Raw genomic sequence first — 26,401 nt, forward strand, 5'->3', positions numbered from 1 at the left:
GAAAAGGCAAGGAAACAATTCTCACCAGTCTTCAGAAAGGAAGGCAGCCCTGCTAACACCTTGCATTTAGCTCAGTGAGAGCTGTGTCAGACTTAGAACATACAGAACTTTAAGATAATACTTTTGTGTTGTTTTAAGCTACTAAATTGGTGGTAATTTGTCACAGCAGCAATAGGAAACTAATCAGGAGTGGTTACCAAAAATGAAATGGTGTCTGGGAAGAAGAAAAAGTGTTTCTATCATTCTTGATGTAGTCTATCTCAGTCAGGAAAAACTTGGCTTCAAAAGAAATGCATTATGCTGGTAATTCTGTAGATTCAGTCCACTTGACAGAATTTATACTACTGTATTTCTATACTAGGGACCTGTATTCTGAATCAAACATTTAGAACAGTGTTTAGCATATATAGTGGGTTCCCTATAAAACGTGTTGAGTGGACAAATGAACGTGATCAAGGCTGGCTCTGGGAAAGAGTACACAGTACTTTAAAGTGCTATTTATGACATCTTCTTAACAACTGCTGACCTTTAGATCTTTCTGTTTCTAGCTTATGATGCCAATAATTCTATAAAATACAATGCCAAACAATATTATTTTGATGCAAGTAACATAGCTAAGTCAATAAGTGCAAAAAATCTTAATAGGACAAATAATTACTGTATGGTCAAACTACTTCAAAATCAGAATACTTTATAAATCACAGAAAAACAAAATTCTTAGCTTATCTGATCAAAAGATTTCTTAATAGCTGTTAGTCAATACATTAAGAAACTAGTATCAACTTTATCAAATACATTTATCAAAATGGAGTTTTTGTTTTGGTACAAATATTGTAACATTAACACTGGACATGTAACAAATTAGTCTAATTGAATATTTAAAAGTTGTCAACATAAGCCAGCCCTGTAACTAAAAACTCAAACCTACTTATCTGAAGATCTAGCCCTAGTTTGGATTCATTTACCCTAAGGCTGGAAGACAGAATTCGAATTAACCATTGTATTCTGTCTTCAGCCTTAGGGTAAATTTATCTGTAAAAGTAATAAAAATAATTTGGCTGTTTTTATGCTGGAAGTATGTTTCTTATTAATATGACACACAATGTATTCCACCATTCTGCTGCATGGCCAGGAGCACAATTACTTTAGTTGCTGGAGTATCACAGTGTTAAGAACGTCTGCTTCTTGTAGCGTCAGGCTTTCATCTGTTAGTTCTTTGTTTGGAAATGAAGTCACAAGAATAAAGTCAAGAGTTGCAAATTCAGGACGGGACTGTATAATAAAGTCTCGGACATCCAGGATCCTGAATAAAAAAAAATAAAAATAATTTGACAAAAAAGTCCCATTGACATCGAAGCTTTTAGCAAAAATTAAATAATAAAAATTATGTAATTCTCTCTTTTTTTTTAAGTATTCTAAGTTTAATTTATAGTAATTTCAACACATAGACTTATTTCAGCCTTAAATTAGAAAAGTTTTAACTGGATTTTATCTAATATTTACTTTTACTGTAAAACAGAGAAAAAATTTCCAGTAGATTATGTGTAAGATAAATGTAAACAATGTTATTACACTGAAAGTGCAAATCTTATTATTTTCTGACTTAAAACAATGTTACCAGTACATGACCAGAGTAAACTCTGATAAACTTGCATTAGCTGGTGGCAAAGTAAGAGTCTCCAACTGTCATAAAATTTCTTTCACATATACTTTGTAACTGAACTAAAATAATAAATGTATCCCATAGAGGTCTTACTTCAATAAACGAATAAAAATATTATCTTAGCGTAACAAATGTCAACATACAAACAGACATTACAAATACATTTAAAACTATTTATTTAAAATACCTGACAAAAGCACAATTAAATTTATTTACATCATATTTATATTATGAAGAATTTGGTATATTGATAAATGAACTCCAATCAGAATTATAATTTTCTAAATGAGAAAACTCCAAATAAAATTTTACTATATTATTTAAATCCAGAACTAAGAAACACCCATTATGTTTATAATTCCTCCTTACTAAATCCAAAAGTATTCAAGGATGCATATGGTTTTAGCAACAAGGCAAAACGGCAGTCCTTGCAGATTTGCTTCATTTTCACATGGTATCTGAATTTGCTTTAGTATTTGGGTGGTTTATAGGAGTTGTTTACACACTAAGTATTTGAATTCATAGACACAGCTATATCTTTTTAAAGATTTTTTTCTTCTGTCAAAACTTACTTTAAATCTAAGAAATTTCATATTCTTCATTACTCAAGTCACATAGTTTCAATTTAGATAAGAAACCACACGTATAACAGCAGCCTATATACTTGGCTGGTAAAGTAGCTCACCTGTGGGTATTATTGAATCTTTGTATCAAACGACTCCCATCTGCTAACCTGATTTGAATTTTTGTTGTTGGCACTGAATCATCAGTCAGAACAAATGCATTAAGTATTGACTTATCCTCCTCTTCTGGTGAGGAAGGTGTACTAACTATTTCAGGTGTAAGGCTAAGAAAGAAGAATTAAAAATTCAGAATGCAAATCTGAATATATAAGACACAAGAAAAACTGAAGACAGAAGAATAAACAATTAAATCTAGAGTCAGTTCTTGGCTGGTCCCTATTATGACTTCCGGACTACCGAAGAACATAGCTTCCTTTCAGTTGCCTATTTAAAAAAATCACCACGGAGGTAGATTGCCCAACCTTCCTTCCGAGGAGTGGCTGGTAGGTTTGAACTGCCAGCCTTCTGGTTAGTAGTCAGATGTCTTAGCTACTACACCACCAGCGCTCCCTATATTCCAACCTATTTCATTGTATGAAAATTATTTTAGATCTCAGGACTCTAGTTTAGTTTATGTATCTAGTATCCCTCAAAAGCCTAATATTGTATTCTTTTTTCCTTTATCCCTTTGAAATTTCTTGAGAAGGTTTAGCACAGGCTAGGTAATTTGAGTTAAAGCAACTTTACCAAACTAAACCAAACACACTGCCACTGATTCAGACCCATGGCAACCCCAATCGGGTTTCCAAGGTAGATCATCCTATCTTACATCTGTGGAGCAGCTGGTGGGTTTGAACTGCCAACCTCTGGTTAGGCACTGTGCCACCAGAGCTCCTTAAAGCAACTTTTTTTAAGTTAAAGTCAAAGAATGACAGACTTGTTTTCTAATCTCAGTGTCAACCGTGTAAACATCATCAAGTAAATTACCTCTAGTAAGCAATCCCAGTTAGATCATTTATAAAATGGGGGGAAATACTACTATTTATATAGTATATAAATACTATTGTCCTAAAAATCTGTAACACAGTGTTTCAACAATTAGCAGCTATTTTTGCAACTGTTAAAGGAGCTCTGGTGGTACAGTGATAAGGCAGTTGACTGCTAACTGGAAGGTCAACAGTTCAAACCCACAAGTTGCTCCACAGAAGGAAGACGGGACTATCTACTTCCGAGAGAGTTATAGCCTTGGAAACCTAAAATGGGGGTCACTGTGAGTCAGAAACGACTAGACGGCAGTGCGCTTTTATTTTTGGCTTTGCAACTATTATCAGCACCAAACTATTAAATTAATTTGAACTTAGTTAAGATTACTTAAGAACATCTGATCTAAGTAGTTTCTGATTTGCAAAAGAGAAATGACTCCTGAATAATAGTGAGAAATTTAAATTTTATGCATGGTGATGAATTTATAACGAAGCTTCATTTGACAGACTATTACCATTTGGTTGTGGTGACTAGTGACCTTAGCATTGCTTTCTTAGTACTTCTTCTAAGAGTCAGCAAGGTGGTTAAGTTGTTAGAAGCCAAGTGTGAATGTTCAAAACTAAGACTACTCTTTTTGTTAAGAGGGGAAAACATATCTAGCCAAGTTCTTTGTAGACATAAAATCTTGATCTCTCTGTCTTTTTAAGAGATTCTCTGATAGTTGTATGAACGTTTGGCCTTTCTCCCATCCCAGAAGCTTCTCTCTGAACATCTGACAAAGTGGCAAAATTAAGTGGTATTTACTGCTAACATTTCCCCCTTTTCTTTAGGCATTTTCTGACAGTTTATATAACTGATTAAAGAATATGTATGATAAATATATGAAAGATGAAGAACACGATGATTTGATTGCAGTAACTGACCAGAATATTACTTACTTTAGGAATTATCTTTCAAATTTGCACTTGAGGGCCTAAGTAGCTACACTGCCAATTGGGCTATCATGCTAATACTCCAGTGGCCTTGACACAAGAAAGAGGAGGAAAATCAAAGAAAAAAGATATCAAAAACTAAATGCAAAGTGCTTTTCCTTTCTTGTTTCCTCACCAATAACAAAGTATACACATAGACACATTATATAATCATCACTACCACATCACTGCCTCTACTACATGCATTATTTCATTTAAATCATTGTGTGAGGCTAGGTTGCATAAAGGTTAACTCATGGATGCTGGAGCTAGATTACCTGGTTTCAATCCTAACTCTGCCACTTATCAAATGTGTGATTTTGGGAAGTCACTTAAGTTCTTTGTGTACGAGTATTGTAAAGATTAAATTAAGGCACATAAGGCACTCCAAAGAGTGCTTTATATACTTGTTGTTGTTGTTATGTACCGGCGAGTCGGATCCGACTCATAGTGACCCCTCCTTGGGTTTCCAAGGCAGTATCACTACGGAAGTAGATTGCCCCATCTTCCTTCCGAGGAGCGGCTGAGTTGGAGTACCTGGGTGGTATAAATGATATATAAATGATAAATGATATGCTTGGCTGCTCACCAAAAGGTTAGAAGTTCAAGTCTACACTAATACATCTCAGAAAAATCTAGAACCTGTTTTTAAAAAATCAGCCATTGAAAGCCCTGTGGTACACAGCTCTACAGAGACACACGTGTGTCTGTAATCATAAGTTGGAATCAGTGCACCAGTAACTTTTTTTTTCTACCCTAAAAGTTGGCTGTGAGCATTTACTTATTACTTCAATAGGTAAATCTGCCACAAAAGATCTCTTTAAATTCTTAAAGTGTTAAAGAGCAAAAGAAAGAAAATACCATTTTAGAGACAAAGCTGAGCCTGATCCAAGCCATGGTATTTTCAATTGCCTCATATGCATGTGAGAGCTGGACAATGAATAAGGTAGACCAAAGAAGAATTGATGCATTTGAATTATTGTGCTGTCAAACAATACTGAATAAACCATGGACTACCAGCACAACAAACAAATCTATCTTGGAAGAAGTACAGCCAGAATGCTCCTTAGAAGCAATGATGAATTTGACTCATGTACTTTGGACACATTAGCAGAAAGAACCAATCGCTGGAGAAGGATATCATGCTTGGTAAAGCAGAGGGTCAGAGAAAAAGAGGAGACCCTCAGTAAGATGGATGACACAGTGGCTGCAACAATGGGCTCAAACAGCAACAACTGTGAGGAGGGTGCAGGACTAGGCAGTGTTTCATTCTGTTGCGTTTTTTTAAGTTATAGCAACTTTAGTATTTTTCAAAGTCAGGCTTATTTGCCAATTAAAACTCTTATATTGTTTGTAAGTTTCAAGTATTACATTAAAAATAAATTTTTTAGAAAAGGAAAAGAGAGGCAAGTTATTTGATAAAGTGCTTCTAAGAAAACTAAAGAAATGTTTCAAGTGGGAGAAGCACCTTCTTCAAACTAGAAGAGTAAGGTAAGGATGGGATAGAAATATTAACAAACTTAGAGGCTAAGGGGAAGATATCAAGAAAGTTCATTCCTGCATGCCAGGCTCCGTCTTCTCAGGGAAGTTGGAAGTGAAGCAATCTGTTGAGAGTCAAGGCACAGAGGGAGAACAGCGGGCTGAAGGAGAGCGGGGAAGGCTTGAAACCATGTGTATAAGAAAGGAGCTATCTCCAGCCGCACAATTGCAGACCAATGCGATGGCTACATGGTGAGATCAGGGGATGGCAGAAGAGCTGGGTAGGAAAATGAAAGAAAGATGGGAACAAAAGAGCTGTCTGACTTTAGAAGAGAGCCCAGGGACCTGAGGGCCAGAGACCCAGATAAAGTTAAACTTCAGTTGTAGCAGCAAGAGTGACAGTGCCCAACAAAATCACTTGGACTTGATGGTGATAATAAATAGGCCATGACTATTTCTGAGCGAATGAGGAATCTGCTTCAAATTATGATGTTATAATCACACATACCAGCTCAAAAGCCTACAGAAAATGGCTATCTGCAAAACTTCCCTATCACAGTCAATTCTCTGATTTTCTGTCTTTTACATGTTGGGCTCTACTCTAGCTCATTAGGTTAAATTTCATTCAGTAATGCAGTTTGTACTATTATTGTAAATCTGCAGTCTTAACCTAAGATTTACTTGGTGCCATTATATTATGTGCCACCACTCATCTATCAGTTTGTCGGACTGTGGTAGCTCATGTGTTGCTGTGATGCTGGAAACTATGCCACCGGTATTTCAAATACCAAGAGTCACCCACGGTGGACAGGTGTCAGTGGAATTTCCAGACCAAGACAAACTAGGAAAAAAGATAAGGCCAGGTCCACTTGTGGAAAATAAAACAAAAGGCCACTAAAAACCTGAAAAATAGCAGGGAAACATTGTCTGATAGTGCCAGAAGATGAGGCCCTTGCATTGGAAGGCACTCAAAACACAACTGGGGAAAAGCTGCCTCCTCTAAGTAGTTGTTGTTGTTACATGCTGTCGAGTCAGACCCGATTCATAGCGACCCCTCCTTGGGTTTCCAAGGCAGTATCACTATGGATGTAGATTGCCCAACCTTCCTTCCTAGGAGTGGCTGGTGGGTTTGAACCTCCAGGCTTCTGGTTAGCAGTCAAGTGCCTTAGGCGCTATGCTACCAGAGCTCCCCTCAAAGTAGAGTTGACCTTAATGACAGGGATGGAGTGAAGTTTTCTGGATCTTCATTTGCTGATGTGACACGAATCAAAATGAGAGAAACAGCTGCAAACATCCATTCATATGAATCTAGGAAAATTGGAAATTGTAAAAAAAAGAAATGAAATGCATAAAGTTTGACATCCTAGGCAGTACTGAGCTGAAATGCATTGGTATAGGTCATTCTGAATTGGACAATCATATGGTTCACTATGCATGGAATGACAAAGAAGAATGGCATCACGTTCATTATCAAAAAGAAAATTTCAAGATCTATTCTGAAGTACAATGCTGTCAGTGATAGGATAATATCTACAATGAACCTCAGTTAATACAGCTATTCAAATTTACACACCAACTACTAAAGCCAAAGAGGAAGAAATTGACCAAACATGCAATCAAGATGTATTGATAATTAATGGTGACTGGAATGTGAAAATTGGAAACAAAGAATAAACTGGAAAATATGGTGTTGATGATACAAAGACCTGAGAGATCACATGACAGAATTTTGCATGACCAATGACTTATTCATTGCAAATACCTTTTTTCCAACAACATAAATGGTGACTATTCATGTAGACTTTGCCACATGGAACACACTTTAATCAAATTGATGACATCTGTGGAAACAGATGATGGAAAAGCTCAATATCAGCCACAAGAAAGAAGGAGGCCAGGGGCCAACTGTGGAACAGACCATGAATTGCTCATATGCAAGTTTAAGTTGAAGCTGAAAAAAAATTAAAACAAGGCCACAAGAGCCAAAATTATAACCTTGAGTATATTCCACCTGGCCATTCTCGCTACTAAGGAACATTCTGGCTGTACTTTTTCCAGGACAGATTTGTTTCTTCTTCTGGCAGTCCATGGTATTTTCAGTATTCTTCACCAACATCATAGTTCAAAGGCATCAACTCTTCTTCAGTCTTCCTTGTTCACTGTCCAGCTTTCACATGCATATGAGGCTACTGAAAATATCATGGCTTCGGATAGGTGCACCTTAGTCTTCAAAGTGACATTTATGCTCTTCAACACTTTAAAGAGGTCTTTGCAGCAGATCTGCCTACTGTAACAATGTCTGATTTCTTGACTGTTGCTTCCTTGGGTGTTGATTGTAGATCCAAGTAAAATGAAATCCCTGACAATGTTAATCTTTTCTCCATTTATTGTGATGTTGCTTACTGATCTAATTGCAAGGATTTTTGTTTTATTTATGTTGAGGTGTAATCCATACTGAAGACTGTAGTCTTTGATCTCCACCAGTAAGGGCATCAAGTTTTCTTCACGTTCAGCAAGCAAGGTTGTGTCATCTGCATATTGCAGGTTGTTAATGAGCCTTGTTTTTCACCAATTCCTTCAGTGCAGCTTTGACTTCTTCCTTCAGGATCAATGGTTCCTGATCATATGCTACCTTCTGAAATAGTTAAACACAGACCAATTCTTTTTGGCACAGTGACTCTGTGTATTCTTTCCACCTTCTTCTGATGCCTCCTGCATCATTCAGTATTTTGCCCGAAGAATCCTTCACTGTCACAACTTGAGGCTTTGATTTTTTTCTTCAGTTCTTTCAGCTTGAGAAATGCTGAATGTGTTCTTCCCTCTTGGTTTTCTAACTCCAAGTCTTTGTATATTTCATTATAATACTTTATTATGTCTTCTCTAGCTGCCCTTTGAAATCTGTTCGGCTCTTTTACTTCATCATTTCTTCCGTTTGCTTTAGCTACTCTCTGTTGAAAAGCAAGCTTCAGATTCTCTTCTGACATCCATTTTGGTCTTTTGTTTCTTTCCTGTGTTTTTAATGACTGTTTGCTTTCTTCACATATGATGTTCTTGATGTCATCCCACAACTTATCTGGTGCTCTTCAGTCAATGGTGTTCAATGTGTCAAATCTATTCTTCATATGATGTCTAAATTCAGGTGGGATACAAGGTTTATTTTGGCTCTTGTGGACTTTTTAAATTTTCTTCTGCTTCAACTTGAACTTGCATATGAGCAACTAATAACTGATGGTCTGCTACACAGTCAGCTCCTGGCCTTGTTTTGCCTGAGGATATTGAACTTCTCCTTTGACTCTTTCCACAGACATAGTGGACTTGATTTCTGTGTATTACATCTGGTGAGGTCCACATGTATAGTTGCCATTTATGTTGCTAAAAAAAAGGTATTTGCAATGAATAAGTAATTGGTCTTACAAAATTCTATCACGTGATTTTCAGCATCATTTCTATTACCAAGGCCCTATTTTCCAACTCCTGTTGATTCTTGTTTCCAATTTTTGCCTTCCAATCACCAGTAATAATTAATACACCTTGTTTGCATGTTTGGTCAAAATTTCAGATGGCAGAAGTTGGTAAAAATCTTCAATTTCCTCATCTTTGGCTTTAGTGGTTGGTGCATAAATTTGAATGGTAGTAGTATTAACTGGTCTTTCTTGTAGGCATATGGATATTATCCTATCACTGACAGCACTGTACTTCAGGATAGATATTGAAACACTCTCGGTGACAATGAATGTAAAGCCATTCCTCTTCAGTTTGTCATTCCCGGCATAGTAGATCATATGATTGTCTGATTCAATACAGTCAATACAAGTTCACTTCAGCTCATAAATGCCTAGAATGTCAATCTTTATGTGTTCCATTTCATTTTTGGACAACTTCCAATTTTCCTAGATTCATACTTCATATATTCCTCATTCCAATTATTAATGGATGTCTGCAGCTGTTTCTTCCCATTTTGAGTCATGCCCCATCAGTAATGAAGGTCCCGAAAGTTTTACTCTATCCTTGTCCTTAAGGGACTCTACTTTGAGGAGGTAGCTCTTCCCCAACTGTATTCTGAGTGCCTTCCAACCTGAGGTGCTCATCTTCTGGTAACGTTTCACAGCTACTAGTAAAGTTTTTCAGCAATATATCAGACAGTGTTTCACTGCTATTCATAAGGTTTTCACTGGCCAATTTTTTCAAAAGTGGATGGCCTATCCTTTCTCCTAGTCTGTCTTAGTCTGGAAGCTCCACTGAAACCTGTCTACCATGGGTGATCCTGCTGTTATTTGAATACCAGTGGCACAGCCTCCAGCCTCACAGTTATACACAAGGCACCACAGTACAACAAACTGACAGATAAATGGTGAAGAAGTACCTAAAGGTACATGCAAATACATATATATGGATGCAGGTACATATACTCATTCAAGACACAAATGCAGATACTCCTCAGACATAACCAAACACCTTCTAATATTGGTTTCCTGGGTTTGAAGACTTAGGACCATGGGACAACGCAGTCAGTTAGCATAACATAGTTCACAAAAATGAAAAAACAAACGAACAAAAAAACCCCAAAAGAACCCTTTATCTTCAGGATAGTGAAGTTAGCAGCATCTGGGGTCTTAAAAGCTTGTAAGTGGCCACTTAAGACAAATGTATAGGCCTTGACTTGCCAGAAGCAGAATACTATGAAGGTAACCAAAAGCACAGTGAAGAAACAAATATCTACAAGAGCCACAACTTCATCAATTCTGAGACCAGAAGAACTAGATGGTGCCAGGCTACCACTATAGCCCATTCTGACCTGGGACAGATTACACAGTCCCAGACAGAATCGAAGAAAGATATGGATTGAAATTCAAATTCTAAATTAAAAAAAAGAAAAAAAAAAAGAAAGCCAGACAAATTGGCTGAGATTAGTAATCCACTCCATGGTGGAATCTATTGGAACATCTAAGTAGCTGCCTTAAGGATGTGGTCTGCTTCCAGTATTTTAAAATATTTCCAACCTACTTTATAAGATTTTTTTCAAAACCCATGGCTATCGTAAGAGTCCACCCATACATTACACCAAACACATTCGTTTTTAAGCTGCACTCTGCAAAGTCCCAAGTGTTCTTTGGAAATATCGCAAAGACAATTCTGTCCTTCACTTACAATCAAAGGAGCTAAGATTTTATCTGTTTTAAATATATAACTTGAAGAAAGAGCTCTGTTGCTAAAAAAAATATTGAACATTAACATAAGCATACTCACTGCCCACTGGTGCAAGAGTTTAGTAATTATTTCTGACAGACATGCATACTGAGAATTATAATTTGTCTACATAATTCTTTACAGTTTTCCCTTGAAAACCACAGATAATGTGGCATACATACATACAGTGGCATACATATATATATATATATATATATGTATATATATATATACACACACATACATACATAGTTTGGCCTACGTTAAAAGCACGAACTCTGGAGCCACAGCGCTTGGTTTTGAATTCTGTGTACTAGTCGCTTACTACCTTAATGATCTTGGGCAAATTGCTGCATTTGCAAAGGGGAGTAATAACAGTATACATCAAATAGTATCTACTTTGTGGAGATTGAGTGAACTCACACACTTAAAGTGCTTAGAAGTGCCAGGCATGTGGTAATTGCTATGCAAGTGTTTGCTACTAACATTATTAGTAGATTTGCATATCTAACTCCATCAAGAAGGGCTTCATAGCTCATATTTCAGTTTTTACTTTACAGTTATTCTACATTTTTTCAATTCCAAAGAAATTCACGTTGAAAAGACTAGTATTTTTCTCATTTTGTGATTTTACCTTCCAAGCTTTTGGCCTTCTCCACTAAAAGCCTTGAACCTCAATCTAGGTTTTATGTATTCTTGATCCTGATGATCCTCCATGTCCAAACTCACTTGGCTGCCATGAACCAGTCGCTGAAGCTCCAGGGGAATTTCTCTTTGGAAAAAGAAGGAAAAAAGGGATGAATTTTTCAAAATTTTAAAACAAACTACACTGCTGAGATTATTTTAATTGAGTTGCTAGTGGCAGTGAAATATGGAAGTTTATGTTGAAATTAGCTTGTCAAAATTTCCACAACCACTGATTCATCTGCATAGATCTTTCTTTCTTAAGGTTACAACATATAATTCCTTAGTGGTTCTCAAACAGGGATGTTTTTGGTTGTTTTAGTGATTTTGAAAGGAAAATAGTAAGACAGCAATTTATACCTAAATTAGCATTGGAAAATTCCTATGTGAACATAATAGTTAATGTTGATATTTAGTCCTGAACTCCCTGTAGGACATTTTGGAAATACATAGGGGTGGTTTAGATTGCTGTGTGATTTTTGAGTGCTGCTGTCTCAGTGTCAGGGCCCAGGACGTGAGATGCCCTGCAATGTGTGGGCCTGTCATGCATAAGGAATTCTTATCTCAGGTTCCACAGTCATGAAGGGCCCTGCCAGAGTCATGGGGATGAATACACTGCTAATCACTGGGCCTAAAACTTGTTTTACATAGAAGTAAAAACATTTCTTTTTGTATTATGTTAACATATCTACCATATAAATTAAAGGGAAGCACACACTTTGTTTTGTTTGGGATTTGTACCAAGTCCATGACTTTACACCATTTGTAGTCATTAAGATATATCATTTTAACATACTTCATCATTGTTTTTACACCTGTCATGTTTACATGAGAAATGGTAGAACATAAAATCATCTTTTGTCTTCTGGTGTGGTCATCCCTGCCAGATAACTCATGACAAATTACTTCCCTTTTATTTCTCAAATATATTTAATGTAGAATAGTATATAAATGAGTTCCTTTTTTAGGATAGTGAAGATGGAGTTACAAAATATTTGTTATAAACAGGGGCAATGGGTCTATACACTTGACAACCACTATCTGACATCATTTTTTTTTTCAAGGACTCTTTGTGAAACTCTTCTTGATAGTACTATCTTCATACTTGAGGATATGGTGAGGATGAAATAAAAAATTATCTTTTAGTATACCATGACAATTTGAACATTAACCTAGAAAGTCTATGGGTTGTTTTCATTTGATAATAAATTAGTTTTAATCTATGTTGCAGATGAACAGTGATTCTGCAGTTTTCCAAGTCCACAGCACTGACATGAACTATTACATCTCAGCTTCTCAATGACTTCAGCATACTGCTTATGGCATTTCTTGCATTTTTTTTTTCTTTATCTTGACATTATCCTTGTAGAATTCAAAATTTATGCTAATTAATCACTGTATTTTATGCAAATAACTCACCTTACATGTTTTTTTAAATGCATTTTATTGAAATATAATTTATGTACAGTGAAGAAATAAAATTTATGTACAGTGAAATACACAAAGCTAAAGTGACTCTTGTAGTGTAGTGCCTAAGGCAGTTGACTGTTAACCAGAAGGCTGGTGGTTCAAACCCACCAGCCACTCCTTGGAAGGAAGTTGGGCAATCTACTTCCATAGTGATACTGCCTTGGAAACCCAAAGAGGGGTCACTGTGAGTCGAGTCCGACTCGATGGCAAATAACAACAACAATAAAGTGACATACGACAATCTTTTTTTTTTTTTTCGCAGTATTTCCTCTCCTCCCCTCCCTCCCCTGGCAACCAACAAAGCTTCCCTCCACATATAAACCCTTCATCGACACTCTACAACAAACTAATTTATATTTGTCCTTCTGTGACTGACTTATTTCACTCAGTGCAATGTCCTCCAAGCTCATCCATACCATGTGGCACTTTCCAGACTCCATATCACTCCTCAGTGCTGCACAGTACTCCATTGTATGTATGCACCACAGCTTGGTCATCCACTCCTATGCTGATGGGCATGTAGGTTGCCTCCATCCTGTTGCCAGTGCAAACAGTGCTGCAATGAACATGGGTGTGAATATATCTGTTCCTGTCCTGGCTCTCACCTCTCTAGGATAGGTACCTAGTGATGGGATTGCTGGGTCAAATGCTATCTCCAATTCCAGCTTTCTAAGGAATCACCATACTGCTTTCCACAGTGGTTGTATCACTTCACAGTCCCACTAGCAGTGTATGACAGTCCCAATCTCTCCACATCCCCACCAACATTTGTTATTTTCTGTCTCATTGAACCTTGCCATCAGTAACACATAGGTTATTCCTTTTGATTGTATCCCATATGAACCTTAGGCTTTCTTCACTTTCTTTTTATCTTTTCCTGACTGATCCTTTTCCAAAGAAGTAGTGAGGTATTTGCCTTCAACCTCACTAATTTTGTCTTCCACTTATTCAATTCTTCTCCTTTGCCCGTTCAATGTGTTATCCATTTCTGAAAATTTTGTATTAATCTTCTGGATTTCTGTGTGTAGATTTTGTATCATTTCTAATTTTTCATTTATTTTGTCATTTTGTTCTTGTATTATCTTTTGAAATTGTTCTAGGGTTTTCTCTTGCCATCAGTGCTAGGGTGAAATGGTATCTCATTGTTTCTTTGATTTGCATCTCTCTGATGGCCAATGATTGTGAGCATTTCTTCATTTATTTGCTGGCTCCCTGAATATCTTCTTTGGTGAAGTATCTATTCAAGTCTTCTGCCCATTTTTCAACTGGATTGTTAATACCTTTGCTGTTGAGGCACATAAGTAGGGTTCTGTGCTGTGCTCCTCTATCCACTAGTTGGTAGCACTTACACATTCACCACCTGTCTCCTTTCCCATCGTCAGTCTCCCATATAGCCCTGCCGTTCTTGGCAAAGAGAGCCTATTCTTAGATCTTGTTTTTGTTCAGGTTTTTCCACTAGTTGGTGCCTAATCCACTTCTGTATACTTCCTTTCAAAAGCTCAGGACTCTAGGATTATATTCTGTATCTCTGCCAATTGGTTTCTCTTTTCTTTGTTGAAGGGGGTCTGTGTAGCTTGTCTGCCTATTCCTCCATCTTACCAGAAGTCCTTACATGGTTTTTGCAAACCTTCTTCAGCATTAGTCTCCTATATGCATGTGCATGGTTATTTGTGTGGGTCTGTTTTATGGGAGAAAATAGGTAATATTCTAAAATACCTTTGCTTCAGAGTAGCTTGACCACCTCACTCCAATGAGCTTCACCTCCACTCCATTTTCACCAGTCTCCTGGGTCATATTTCATCCCTTGGAAGAGCTATACTTCAATTCCTCCATGGTGTACAATGCCATGCTCTGGTAGCTTAACTGCTACTTAATCTCCCAGTTCATCCCTGACCTATGACTTTATAAGTATTTTCACTTAGGATAGATCCCACTGACAGCTATGAAAGAATAACGCACAGAAATACTTTTATAGTAACTACAAAATCACTGTTCCTCATCCTGACAAATACCATGTCTATAAAGTACAGTACTGTTCCTAACACATATACAATAAAGCAAACTTTCAAGGGTAAAGAAGGACCTATAATTTGGCAAGTGTGTGAAGGTCACATAAAACAATTTCTAGAGAGCAATATTCTCTACAGAAACATTTTACCATTGTGTAGAGTAAGCATAATTATTGAATTCTGAATATTACAAAAGATTTTCTACCATGATGTGGATTAGAAGGACATTTGATACATAGTCCCACAACTGTGGAGCCTCTTCTTTCTAAACCACTGTTCTTCACACATTACCATTGACCTATGAACAATTTTTTCAGCTATATTTATGTGAATTAATTATTTTAGGCTCCTAGAAATTAAAGCATTGGAGTATAAACACAATTATTATAAAATCAGAATGCTGGATTAAATCCTGAAACTAAATCCTTAACTGCTCACAATATTAAAAAAAAAAAAAAAAAAGGGATGAAGAGAACCTTCAAAATAACTTTAACATGTCCCATCTCTTCTGGTATCTTTTGCTTTTTTTCCTCTCATCTTCTGTTTGCATAATGAAATTGAGACTGTAGTTATTTGAAGCAAGTAACAAGGAGGAGAAAGGGGCAAACATGTGAATTAACTACTGAACATTTTACTCTTTAAAAAAAGAATAAGAGTTACAGGTTTCATTTAACTCTTAGTCTCCAAATAGCATTTCCTTTTTATTTTTTTCCAAGAGTTTTGTTTTTGTTTTACAAAAACCTTTTATAAAAAAGATTGACACAGATGGGGTGAGGAAGATATAAACTTAATAACAATGTTAGGTCATTGCCTATGATTTGTTAATTTCAATTAATTAACTATATTAAAATTTATTATTAACATTTTCTTTCTAGACATCACAAAGAGCCCCTGTGGGATTCAAAGAGTTCTCACCACTGCTAACAAGTATACAGAACAGGAAACATTAACATAGTACACTGAGCAGCTATTAATATCTCATGTATATTTCTACAGAAAATTGTATTATTAAGTAGCAATTATTTCAATGAATGTAAAGTTCTTTTTAGATGTACACTGATTAGGCATGTCTCCATTTCGCTCCAGAAAAACAGTAACGCTGGTAAATGTGGAAACCATTATGATCATCTCTGTGTGTTGCCATATAAGGATGAGAGAAAGAAAACAGCAGCAACAGTGGAAAACAGTAGCTCTAGAGCTTGCTCAAAGAAAGGTTCTTTGCTAGGTAACATTAAAGAGGGCATCCCTTGTAAGTGGTCTGGGAAAGGAAAGGACAATCATCGTGTGCAGAGCAGCCAGCACAAGCAGTGGTTAAAAGCACAGGTCCTGGAGCCATTCAGCTTGGCTTTGACTCTCACTTCTGTCACTTATAGCTGTGTGGGGCCTTTGGAAGTTATACAAGATCTCTGTGCCTCAGTTTCCCCTCTGTATTGTGAGCATAACAGTAACTATTTTATAGTATTATTGTGAAAATGAAATGAGACTAAATATAAGTAAAGCATTTAGAGAAGGATCTGATACATAGAGGTTTACTATGTTAGCTTTCATTTTGATCATTATTTAATAGAGATTGGACAAAAGAGAAGAATACCATATTTTGAAGTTTGTACTTGATGTAGAGGGTCAAGGGAACCACTGGAACACAATAAACAGCAAAGAGGCATTCTAAATGCGAGTATAAAAATGACATTCTTAGCATGTACCAAGCCCATCAAATAGAAATCTGTAAATGCTTTGGCATGGCAAAAGGCCCTCATCACTAGATTCTTTCCCTGAATGAGAATGGCAGAAGAGGAATATATTAAAGAAAACACACTTTCTTGAATAGTTTCTGAAATTTTAAATTTAAAACTGACTAGAAAAGCTGCAAGTTTAACTTATACAAATATAGTATAGTAGGGCAAAAACAACCCAGACCAGGATTCAAGAGACCTGGGGTCTACAGTCCTTTATACTTTTATTAGCAAGGCAAATCACTAATTCCCTGGGTCTCAGATTCCTCAAATGTAAAGGAAAGGTTCTACTAATTCTTTTATAAGAAAGGTCCTAATACCAATGAGTTCCTAATAACATCATGAGTATGAAAAGAGTCTTACACACTCCACCCAAACCAAACTCACTACTATCAAATCGATTCTGACAATGGGAGGTTGCTTTGAGGGAGGCGAGGAAAGAGCTGCTCAGGTATGAGAAACTAGGCAATTGTTGAAAGGGCATGGAAAAGTCAAATCAAGCAACTGTCTTTCTTCAAAGATACAGAAAAAATAAAAAAGATAGTCTTTCTGCTTCACTTACTCCTGTGTGGTTACGGAAAAATCCTAGTGAGAACACAGGTACATTTCCATCTAGATGAAAATATCCTAAAATGAGAAATCAAACTCAATTCTTTATTCCATTACTGAATATGAGTGCAATCTCTTTCAATTGTACCATGATGCCTTTTTTGTTTATCTGTTTTAGCTTAATAAAAATCCAGTATTACAAATTCATAAAGAGCTGTAATTGAATTGAAGAGGCAAGAGCTGGTGAGTTACAATGTCCTGAGATAGGTCAAATGCCTATTTACTTGCACAAACTATAACTTTCAACTAACCTTTTGACGTCTTCTGCCAGCAGTAATGCCACTTAAAAGATTTCTAATACAAGTTGCTGAATTTCAGGCATACATGCAGTGACTCACCCTGTCAACAGTAAGCAGTAAGCAGGGCAGTGGCTTAGTGGATGGGCAGCTCTAGGCTAATCCATTCACAGATTTATTACCCTAAGATGTTTTCTTCTTAGAACTGGGCCACCCCTTCATCAGATTTTTAAAAGGGGCAAGTGACCACTCACCATCCCCACAAGTTAGGAGCCAGTCACCTACAGATAGCAATACATAATTTTTACTTAAGAATACCCTTTCCTACAGCAAGCACTTACATAACATATTCCAGTATCCAATTCTTAAAAACCAGGGTATGATACTAAACAGCAGTCTGTTAAAAAAAGTCTCACTCTTACATAAGAAATAGAATACAAATAATACATCTTACCCTCTTTTAACAGATTCCAGGAACTGAGCATTTGTTGGGTCACTGTAAGGTCTCAATTCTCCATCATCTAAACTGAAACCATTGCTCCACAGTTTAAGCAAAATCTGAACCTTTTGGACATAAAATAAATAAATAAATAGGAAGAAAATAAGACTCTATTTTCACCAAACAATTTTAAGTTTCAAATGTGGTATGTGACAACATATTAAACCACTTAATTTAAAACGTGGAGTTATTCATTATTCAGAGTTAAAGACATACATGAAATCATATGTGAGGTTTAGCGGATTTGTGTTTAGATTAAATGGTTGAAAATACCAAAGGTCACGCAGCCTGACCCTGGTTTTGAAGCAGGTTCCCTGAGAAAACAAAAGCAATCAGCATATAACATCCACAGCTCCCACCCCATAACCACCTTCTTCTTCTGGGCCCATCTTTTGTCTTCTTTGCTATAGAGCTACAGGCTTAATATTCATGTCAAGGGTCAAGACATAATTTCTATTGACTCTCCAAGGCAAAAGCATAAATGTTTAAAATGATATTATAACTGCAAAATTTCAATGGCATCAGAAACAAAGAATGATTTTAGGTGTTTCAATGTTTATAGCTCAGCTCATTCTATATTATGATACTGAAAAAACCAAACTCATTGCCATTGAGTCGATTCCAACTCATAGTGACCTCCATTGGGTTTCCGAGGTAAATCTTTATGGAAGTAGACTGCCCAGTCTTCCCTCTGCAGAGTGCATGGTAGGTTTGAACCACCAACTTTCTGGTTAGCAAGGCACTATGCTACCAGACCTCCTTTATATTATAATAGTTGTTGTTGTTATGTGCCGTCGAGTCGGCCCCGAGTCCTAGCGACCCCTCCTTGGGTTTCTGAGGCAGTATCACTACGGAAGTAAGATTGCCCAATCTTCCTTCTGAGGAGATTATAATAGTAGACTATTGTTATAAAATTATTATAACATACATGCAAGCTCATTTTGACACAACGTATCATACATTCATTCAAAAAATAGTTACTTTACCTCTTAAGTGTAAGGCACTACTGAGAAACAAAATATAAAATTTGAGATTGAGAAACTACACACTGATCGTTTTAATTCATTTGTTTTTTTAAAAAAGAAAGCTTTTTTCTTGTTTTCTTTTTAATTATTTTTCCTTACTGTTTACTGCATTTCCCTTCACTTAAATTAATACATGTATATCCTCTAAGGTAGTGATTTACCCTCCCTTCTTCTACAACCCCTGGTAATCTTCAAAGAATGTTTCTTTCTGTGTATAAACCTTTTCCTGAGTTTTTACATTAGTGTTCTCATCCACAATTTGTCCCTTTGTGACTGACAATTTCACCAGCACACTGTCCTTCCAGGTTCATCCATGTTATGAGGTGTTTCACAGATTCATCATTGTTCAATAACAAAAAGCTTTTATTATTAACTTCTAATTTTAAAGCACACAATATTCAGTAGAGGTAAGCATATGCACTTTTTCTTTTTGATTAATGTACCTACGTCTTGCAGCTGACTTTCTCCATAGATGTATTCAGACTGCTTACAAAAGGAATTACCCAATCTGTATCCACCACCTGTAAATGACTAAAACACATAGTAAGTGAGCTAAAAATTCACTAAATCTTATTAAGCAAAATCTCATTAGAATTTTAGACATGTATTTTAAAACTAGATCAATTAACCAAACTGGTTCATACTTACTAGGAAAACTCTGTATTAGAATGGAGGCCTTGTATTTTTATTTTCTTACAAAGAAGTATATTCAAGTAAGAAAATGTTTCTTCCTATAAAAATACTAGTGACTTAGAAGCTGATATAATTTAGGTCAATCTTAAATGAAAAATGCATTTATACACTTGAAATATGTTTTCAAAAGTACAGACATTTTAACAAGGCCACAAATAAGATTTTGACATGTCTTAGAATTAAAGTTATAATGCTTAAATCATATTTCATAGAATAAAGAAGAATTTCAAAGAATGAAGGAAAAATATAAACAGGTATAAACTGCCAAGAAGATAAAGCTCTATAGCTATTTTATAAGCTGGTTTCATTCAAATATAATAAGTAAACTACAATTGCACATCTTATTTTGCTATACTGATCATAAGGTATTCCATCTTTCAGACAGTCTAGCTTATGAGGTAAAAATATCCTTTTAATCACTATTTGTATGATGAATGAGCTTTAAATTAGCATATTCTTTTAAAATTTAATTTCTATAAACTAAATAACATACATTTCACATTTTCCTTCCAAAACTAGAGAACTTTTAAGAAGAACCAAATTACCATAGACTTGATTGATAGGGAATTTCAAGTGGTTCTTAAATAATGAAAGGAAAACTAAAATTTCTATTTCATGAAGAACAGTGATTCTCAACAGTGGATGTCTGTCACAATTATCAAAAAAGGCTTTTCCAAAAGGCACATGTCTACGCACACCTCAAACCTACTGAAACATATCATCAGGCCATGTGATATTTTTCAAATACTCTTCAAATTAATTTTAATGGGGCACTTTCTAGTTAAAAAATACTGACTACAAGACTATATGGCAATTATAGACAAAAAGATGTTTGAAACATTCTTCAATATAACAACACTATGTCAACTGATTCTGTTATTAACAACTGTATAAAGTTTTACAGAAATTTAAGAAAGTGCAAAACCAATTCAGTAGAGGAAGGAATCTTTTCAACACATGGTGCTAGAGCAATTATTATAACCCATAAGCAAAAAAGTTAACCTCACACCTTATACACAAATTACCTCAAAATGGATTACTGGTTGGACTACAAAATGTAAACTATGATATCTTTACAGATAACATAGGAGGAAATCTTCAGGACCTAGCATGAAGTGAAAAGTTCTTAGACAAGAAACCAAAAGCATGATCCATTAAAAGAAAAAGATAAAAGAATTAGACTAAATAAAAATTAAAAACCCTTGTTTTCTAAAAATTAAAATTTTATGTGCATCAAAAGACTTCTCCAAGAGAGTAAAATGAGAACCTACAGATGGCGAAAAAATATTTGGCAACAACTTATCAGGCAAAGGACTTATCTCTAAAATTTATAGAAAACTCCAACACCTCAACTTCAAAAAGACAAACAATCCAATTTAAAAAATGTGTTCTCCAAGAGAGTAAAATGAGAACTTACAGATTGGGAAAAGATATTTGGCAACAACTTCTCTGGCAAAGGACTTATCTCTAAAATTTATAGAAAACTCCAACACCTCAACTTCAAAAAGACAAACAATCCAATTAAAAAAATGTGTAGAAGACATGAGCAGACATTTTACCAAAGAAGATATTCAGACGGCCAACAAACACATGAAGAAATATTCATGATCATTAGCCATTGTGGTGGTGTTGTTATGTTCCATCGAGTCAGACTTGACTCATAGCGACCCCTCCTTGGGTTTCCAAGGCAGTATCACTACAGAAGTAGATTGCCCCCTCTTCCTTCCACGGAGTGGCTGGTAGGTTTGAACTGCCAGCCTTCTGGTTAGCAGTCAAGTACCTTAGGCACTATGCTACCAGAGCTCCTCATTAGCCATTAGAGAGATGCAAATCAAAATAACAGTGAGGTATCATCTCACCCCAACACTAATAGCAAAGTTCAACAACACAGAAAACAACAAATGCTGGCAAGGATATGGAGAGACTGGGATTCTCCTATACTGCTGATGAGACTGTAAAATGATACAATCACTGTGGAAATCGGTATGGCGATTCCTTAAAAAGTTGTAAACAGAAATACCATTTGATCTGGTAATCTCATTACTAGATATATATCCTGAAGAACTGAGAACCAGGACACAAATAGATGTGTACACACTCATGTTTACTGCAGCACTATTCAGAATAGCCAAGAGATGGAAACAACCTTAAGTGTCCATCAACGAAGGAATGGATAATCAAACTGTGGTACATACACACAACTGAACAATATACAACACTAAAAAATAATGTAGAACCCATGAAATACTGCATAACATGGATGAACTTGGAGGACATTATGTTAAGTATGTCAATCACAGAAGGGCAAAGATTGTAATAGTCCACTACCGTAAAAAGTCAAAGAAAGGAAAGGTTTATACATGGAAGGAAACTTTCTTTGTTGGTTACCAGGGAGGGAGAAGGGAGAGAAAATTGCTAGACAGATTTGAAAAAAATAAATAAATAAATACACACACACACACACACACACACACACACACACAGAAACCAAAGATCACTAGTGGTTACCAGGGGTAGGAGGGAGGGGCAAAGGGGAAGCTTTTGTTTGTGGGGCACTGAGTTTATGCTAATTATGGTGGAATATTTTGGAAAAGGACAGCAATAATGGTGGCACAACATGAAAAATGTCATCAATGTCCCTGAGCTAGAAATGTGGAAGTAAGCTAAAAAAAGGAAACAACAAAAAAAAAAACTTTGCTCCGTAAAAGACTCTAGTAAGATGATGAAAAGACAAAGCTACATGATGGCAGAAAATATTCACAAACTACTTGCAAAGGACAAAGGACTCATATTAATTAAAATCTGAGAAACACTCTCAAAGCTTAAAAGTAACAAAACAACCAATGATATTAGAAAATAGGCAAAAGTCATGAAGAGTTATTTCACCAAAAAAGATAAGGATAATGGCAAATAAGCACATGAAAGTTGTCCAACATCCTTAACCACTGTTGTTGTTAGATGCCGTAGAGTCAGCTCTAACTTATAGCAACCTTATGTACAATAAAAAAAAAGAATGAAATACTGCTCAGTCCTGTGCCAGCCTCACAATCCTTGCTATACCTAAGCCTATCGCTGTAGCCACTGTGTCAATCCATCTTGCTGAGGGCCTTCCCCTTTTTTGCTGACCCTCCACTTTACCAAGCATGATATCCTTCACCAGGTAAATGGTCCCTTCTGATAACATAACTAAAGTAGGTGAGACAAAGTCTGGTCATTCTTCCTTTCAAGGAGCATTCCTGCTGCATTTCTTTCAGGACAGGTTTGTTAGTTCTTCTGGCAGTCCATGGTACTTTTCAGTATTTGTTGCCAACACCACAACTCAAAAGCGTCAACTCTTCTTTGGTCTTCCTTATTCATTGTCCAGCTTTCACATACACATGAGGCAACTGAAAACACCATGGCCTGGGTTAGGTGCACCTTAGTCTTCAAAGAGACATCTTTGCTCTTCAGCACTTTAAAGAGCAGATTTGCCCAGTACAATGTCTTCTGTTATCTTGACTGCTGCTTCCACTGGTGTTGATTGTGGAACCAAGTAATATTAAATTTTTGACAACTTCAATCTTTTCTGCATTTATCATGCTGCTGCTTATGGGTCCACTTGTGAGGATTTTCATTTTCTTTACGTTGAAATCTAACCCAGTCTTTAATCTTTATCAGTAAGTACTTCAAGTCTTTCTCACTTTCAGCAACCAAAGCTGTGCCATCTGCATATTGCAGGTTGTGAGTGAGTCCTCCTCCAATCCAGCTGCTGTGTTCCTCTTCATATAGTCCAGCTTCTCAGATTATTTGCCCACCATACAGATTGAATAAATATGGCGAAAGGATACAACCCTGACACATTCCTTTTCTGATTTTAAAGCATGCAGTATCCCCTTGTGCTGTTCAAACAACAGCCTCTTGGTCTACATACAATTCCTCATGAGCACAATTAAGTGTTCTGGAATTCCCATTCTTCTCAATGTTATCCATAATTTGTTATGATCCAGACAACTGAATGCTTTTGCATAGTCAGTAAAACACAAGTAAACATCATTCTGGTATTCTTTGCTTTGAGCCAAGACCTATCTGACACTGGCAATGATATCCCTCATTCTATGTCCTCTTTTAAATCCAGCTTGCATTTCTGGACGTTCTCTGTCAATATACTATTGGAACATGGAATGTACAAAGTATGAATCTAGGAAAATTGGAAGTTATCAAAAATGAAATGTAATGTATAAAGATCGATATCCTAGTGAGCTAAAATGGACTGGTTTTGGTCATTTTGAATCAGACAACCATATGATCTATGCTGGGAATGACAGACTGAAGAGAAACGGTGTGGCATTCATCGTCACAAAGAATGTTTCAAGATCTATCCTGAAGTACAATGCTGTCAGTGATGGGATAATATCCATACAGCTACAAGGAAGACTAGTTACTATCACTATTATTCAGATTTACGCTGAAGACCAGGAAATGGAAGATTTTTACCAATGTCTGCAGTTTGAAATTGACCAAACATGTAATTAAGATGTGTTGATTATTACTGGTGACTGGAATGCAAAAGTTGGGAACAAAGAAGAATCACCAGTAATTGGAAAATACGGCCTTGCAGATAGAAATGACAGAAGATCAGTTGGAGATCATGTGACAAGAATTTTGCAAGACCAATGACTTATTCATTGTAAATCCCTTTTTTCAAAAACATAAATGGTGGCTATACACATGGATTTCATCAGATGTAGTACACAGGAATCAGATCAACTACATTTGTGGAAAGAGGCGATGCAAAAGTTCAGTATCTTCAGTCAAAACAAGGCCTGGAGCTGATTGTGGAACAGACTGTTAATTGTTCATATGTAAGTTCAAGCTAAAGCTGAAGACAATTAAAAGAAGTCCACGAGAGCCATAATATGACCTTGATTACATCCCTCCTGAATTTAGAGACCATCTAAAGAACAGATTTGATGCATTGAACACCAATGACCGAAAACCAGAGGCATTGTGGGATGACATTAAGAATGTCATCCATGAAGAAGGCAAAAGGTCATTAAAAAGCCAGGAAAGATGGAGGGATGGACACAGGAAGAGGTAACTAACTATGAGGAGGAAGTGGGAGAGGAGCTGTTGCATTGTGGTAAACTGTGGTCAATGTCATGAGACAAAGTATAAGTGAACTGCTGTATGGAAAGTGAATTTGCTCTGTAAATCTTCACCCAAATCACACACACACACACACACACACACACACAAAGACAGGAAAGAAAGACAAGACCAAAATGGATGTCAGAAGAGACTCTCAAACTTGCCCTTGAATGGAGAGTAGCTAAAGCAAATGAGAGAATTGACCAGATAAAAGAGCTGAAAAGATTTCAAAGAGCAGCTAGAAATGACAAAGTCAATTATTAAAATGAAATGTGCAAAAACATGGAGTTAGAAAACCAAAAGGGAAGAACACACTCATCATTTCTCAAGCTGAAAGACCTGAGGAAAAAATTCAAGCCTTGAGTTGCAATATTTGAAAGATTCCATGGGCAAAATATTGACTGATGCAGGAAACATCAAAAGATGATGGAAGGAATACAGAGTCACTGTACCAAAAAGAATTGTTCAATTCATTCATTTCAGGAGTTGTTGTTGTTGTTACGTGCCATCGAGTCGGCCCCGACTCATAGCGACCCCTCCTTGGGTTTCCAAGGCAGTATCACTACGGAAGTAGATTGCCCCATCTTCCTTTTGAGGAGTGGCTGGTGGGTTTGAACCGCCAGCCTCTGGTTAGCAGTCAAGTGCATTAGCCACTATGCTACCAGAGCTCCTCATTTCAGGAGGGGGCATATAATCAAGAATCAATGATACTGAAGGAAGAAGTTGAAGCTGCACTGAAGGAATTGGTAAAAAACAAGGCTCCAGGAATTGATGGAATGCCCACTGTGATGTTGCAACAAACAGATGCTGCACTGAAGGCATTCACTCATCTATGCCAAGAAATTTGGAAGACAGCTACATATATGGCCAACTGACTGGAAGAGACCCGTATTTGTACCCATTCCAAAGAAAGGTGATCCCACAGAAGGTGGAAATTATCAAATATTAACCATTAGGGAAATGTAAATTAAAACCACAGGGAGGTATCAGTAGATACCTATCAGAATAGCTAAAATTAAAAATAGTAACAATAACCAAATGTTGGTGAAAACGTGGAGAAATTGGATGAGAATGTAAAACAATACAGTTACTCAAGAAAAGAATTTGACAGTTTCTTAGAAACTAGACATACACTTACATATGACCCAGCAATTGCATTCTTAGACATTTAACTCAGAGAAATGAAACTAATGATCACACAAAAACCTGTGCACAACTGCTCCTAGCAAGTTCATCTGTAATAGCCATAAATGTCACAACCAAAATACGCTTCAACGGGTGAATGGTTAATAAACTGTACTATATCCATGCTGTGGAATACTACGTAGCAATAAAAAGGAACAAACTATTGGTACACATACAACTTTGATAGATTTCACTTTTGATGTGTGCACTTATTGCTATAAATTGGCCTCTGATCACTGCTTTTGCTGTGTCCCAAAGATTTTGGTATGTTGTGTTTTCATTCT

At 36.4% G+C, this 26,401-nt stretch overlaps 1 protein-coding gene across 1 annotated transcript in view; it reads right to left on the minus strand.

Moving 5' to 3' along the window:
• Positions 1–1,140: 1,140 nt before the first annotated feature.
• Positions 1,141–26,401, minus strand: part of UBXN2B (UBX domain protein 2B) — a 50,413-nt gene continuing 25,152 nt past the window's right edge. Inside the window, exons 4-8 of the mRNA XM_007939490.2 lie at positions 19,560–19,643; positions 18,043–18,152; positions 11,482–11,619; positions 2,349–2,510; positions 1,141–1,303 (exon numbers count right to left, since the gene is read on the minus strand). Coding sequence (XP_007937681.1) covers positions 1,141–1,303; positions 2,349–2,510; positions 11,482–11,619; positions 18,043–18,152; positions 19,560–19,643 — 657 coding nt within the window. The remainder of the gene's footprint in view (positions 1,304–2,348; positions 2,511–11,481; positions 11,620–18,042; positions 18,153–19,559; positions 19,644–26,401) is intronic.

The sequence above is a fragment of the Orycteropus afer genome, unplaced genomic scaffold, assembly GCF_000298275.1.
Source record: "Orycteropus afer afer isolate SDZICR_OR568_19922 unplaced genomic scaffold, OryAfe1.0 scaffold00060, whole genome shotgun sequence".
NCBI lineage: Eukaryota > Metazoa > Chordata > Mammalia > Tubulidentata > Orycteropodidae > Orycteropus > Orycteropus afer.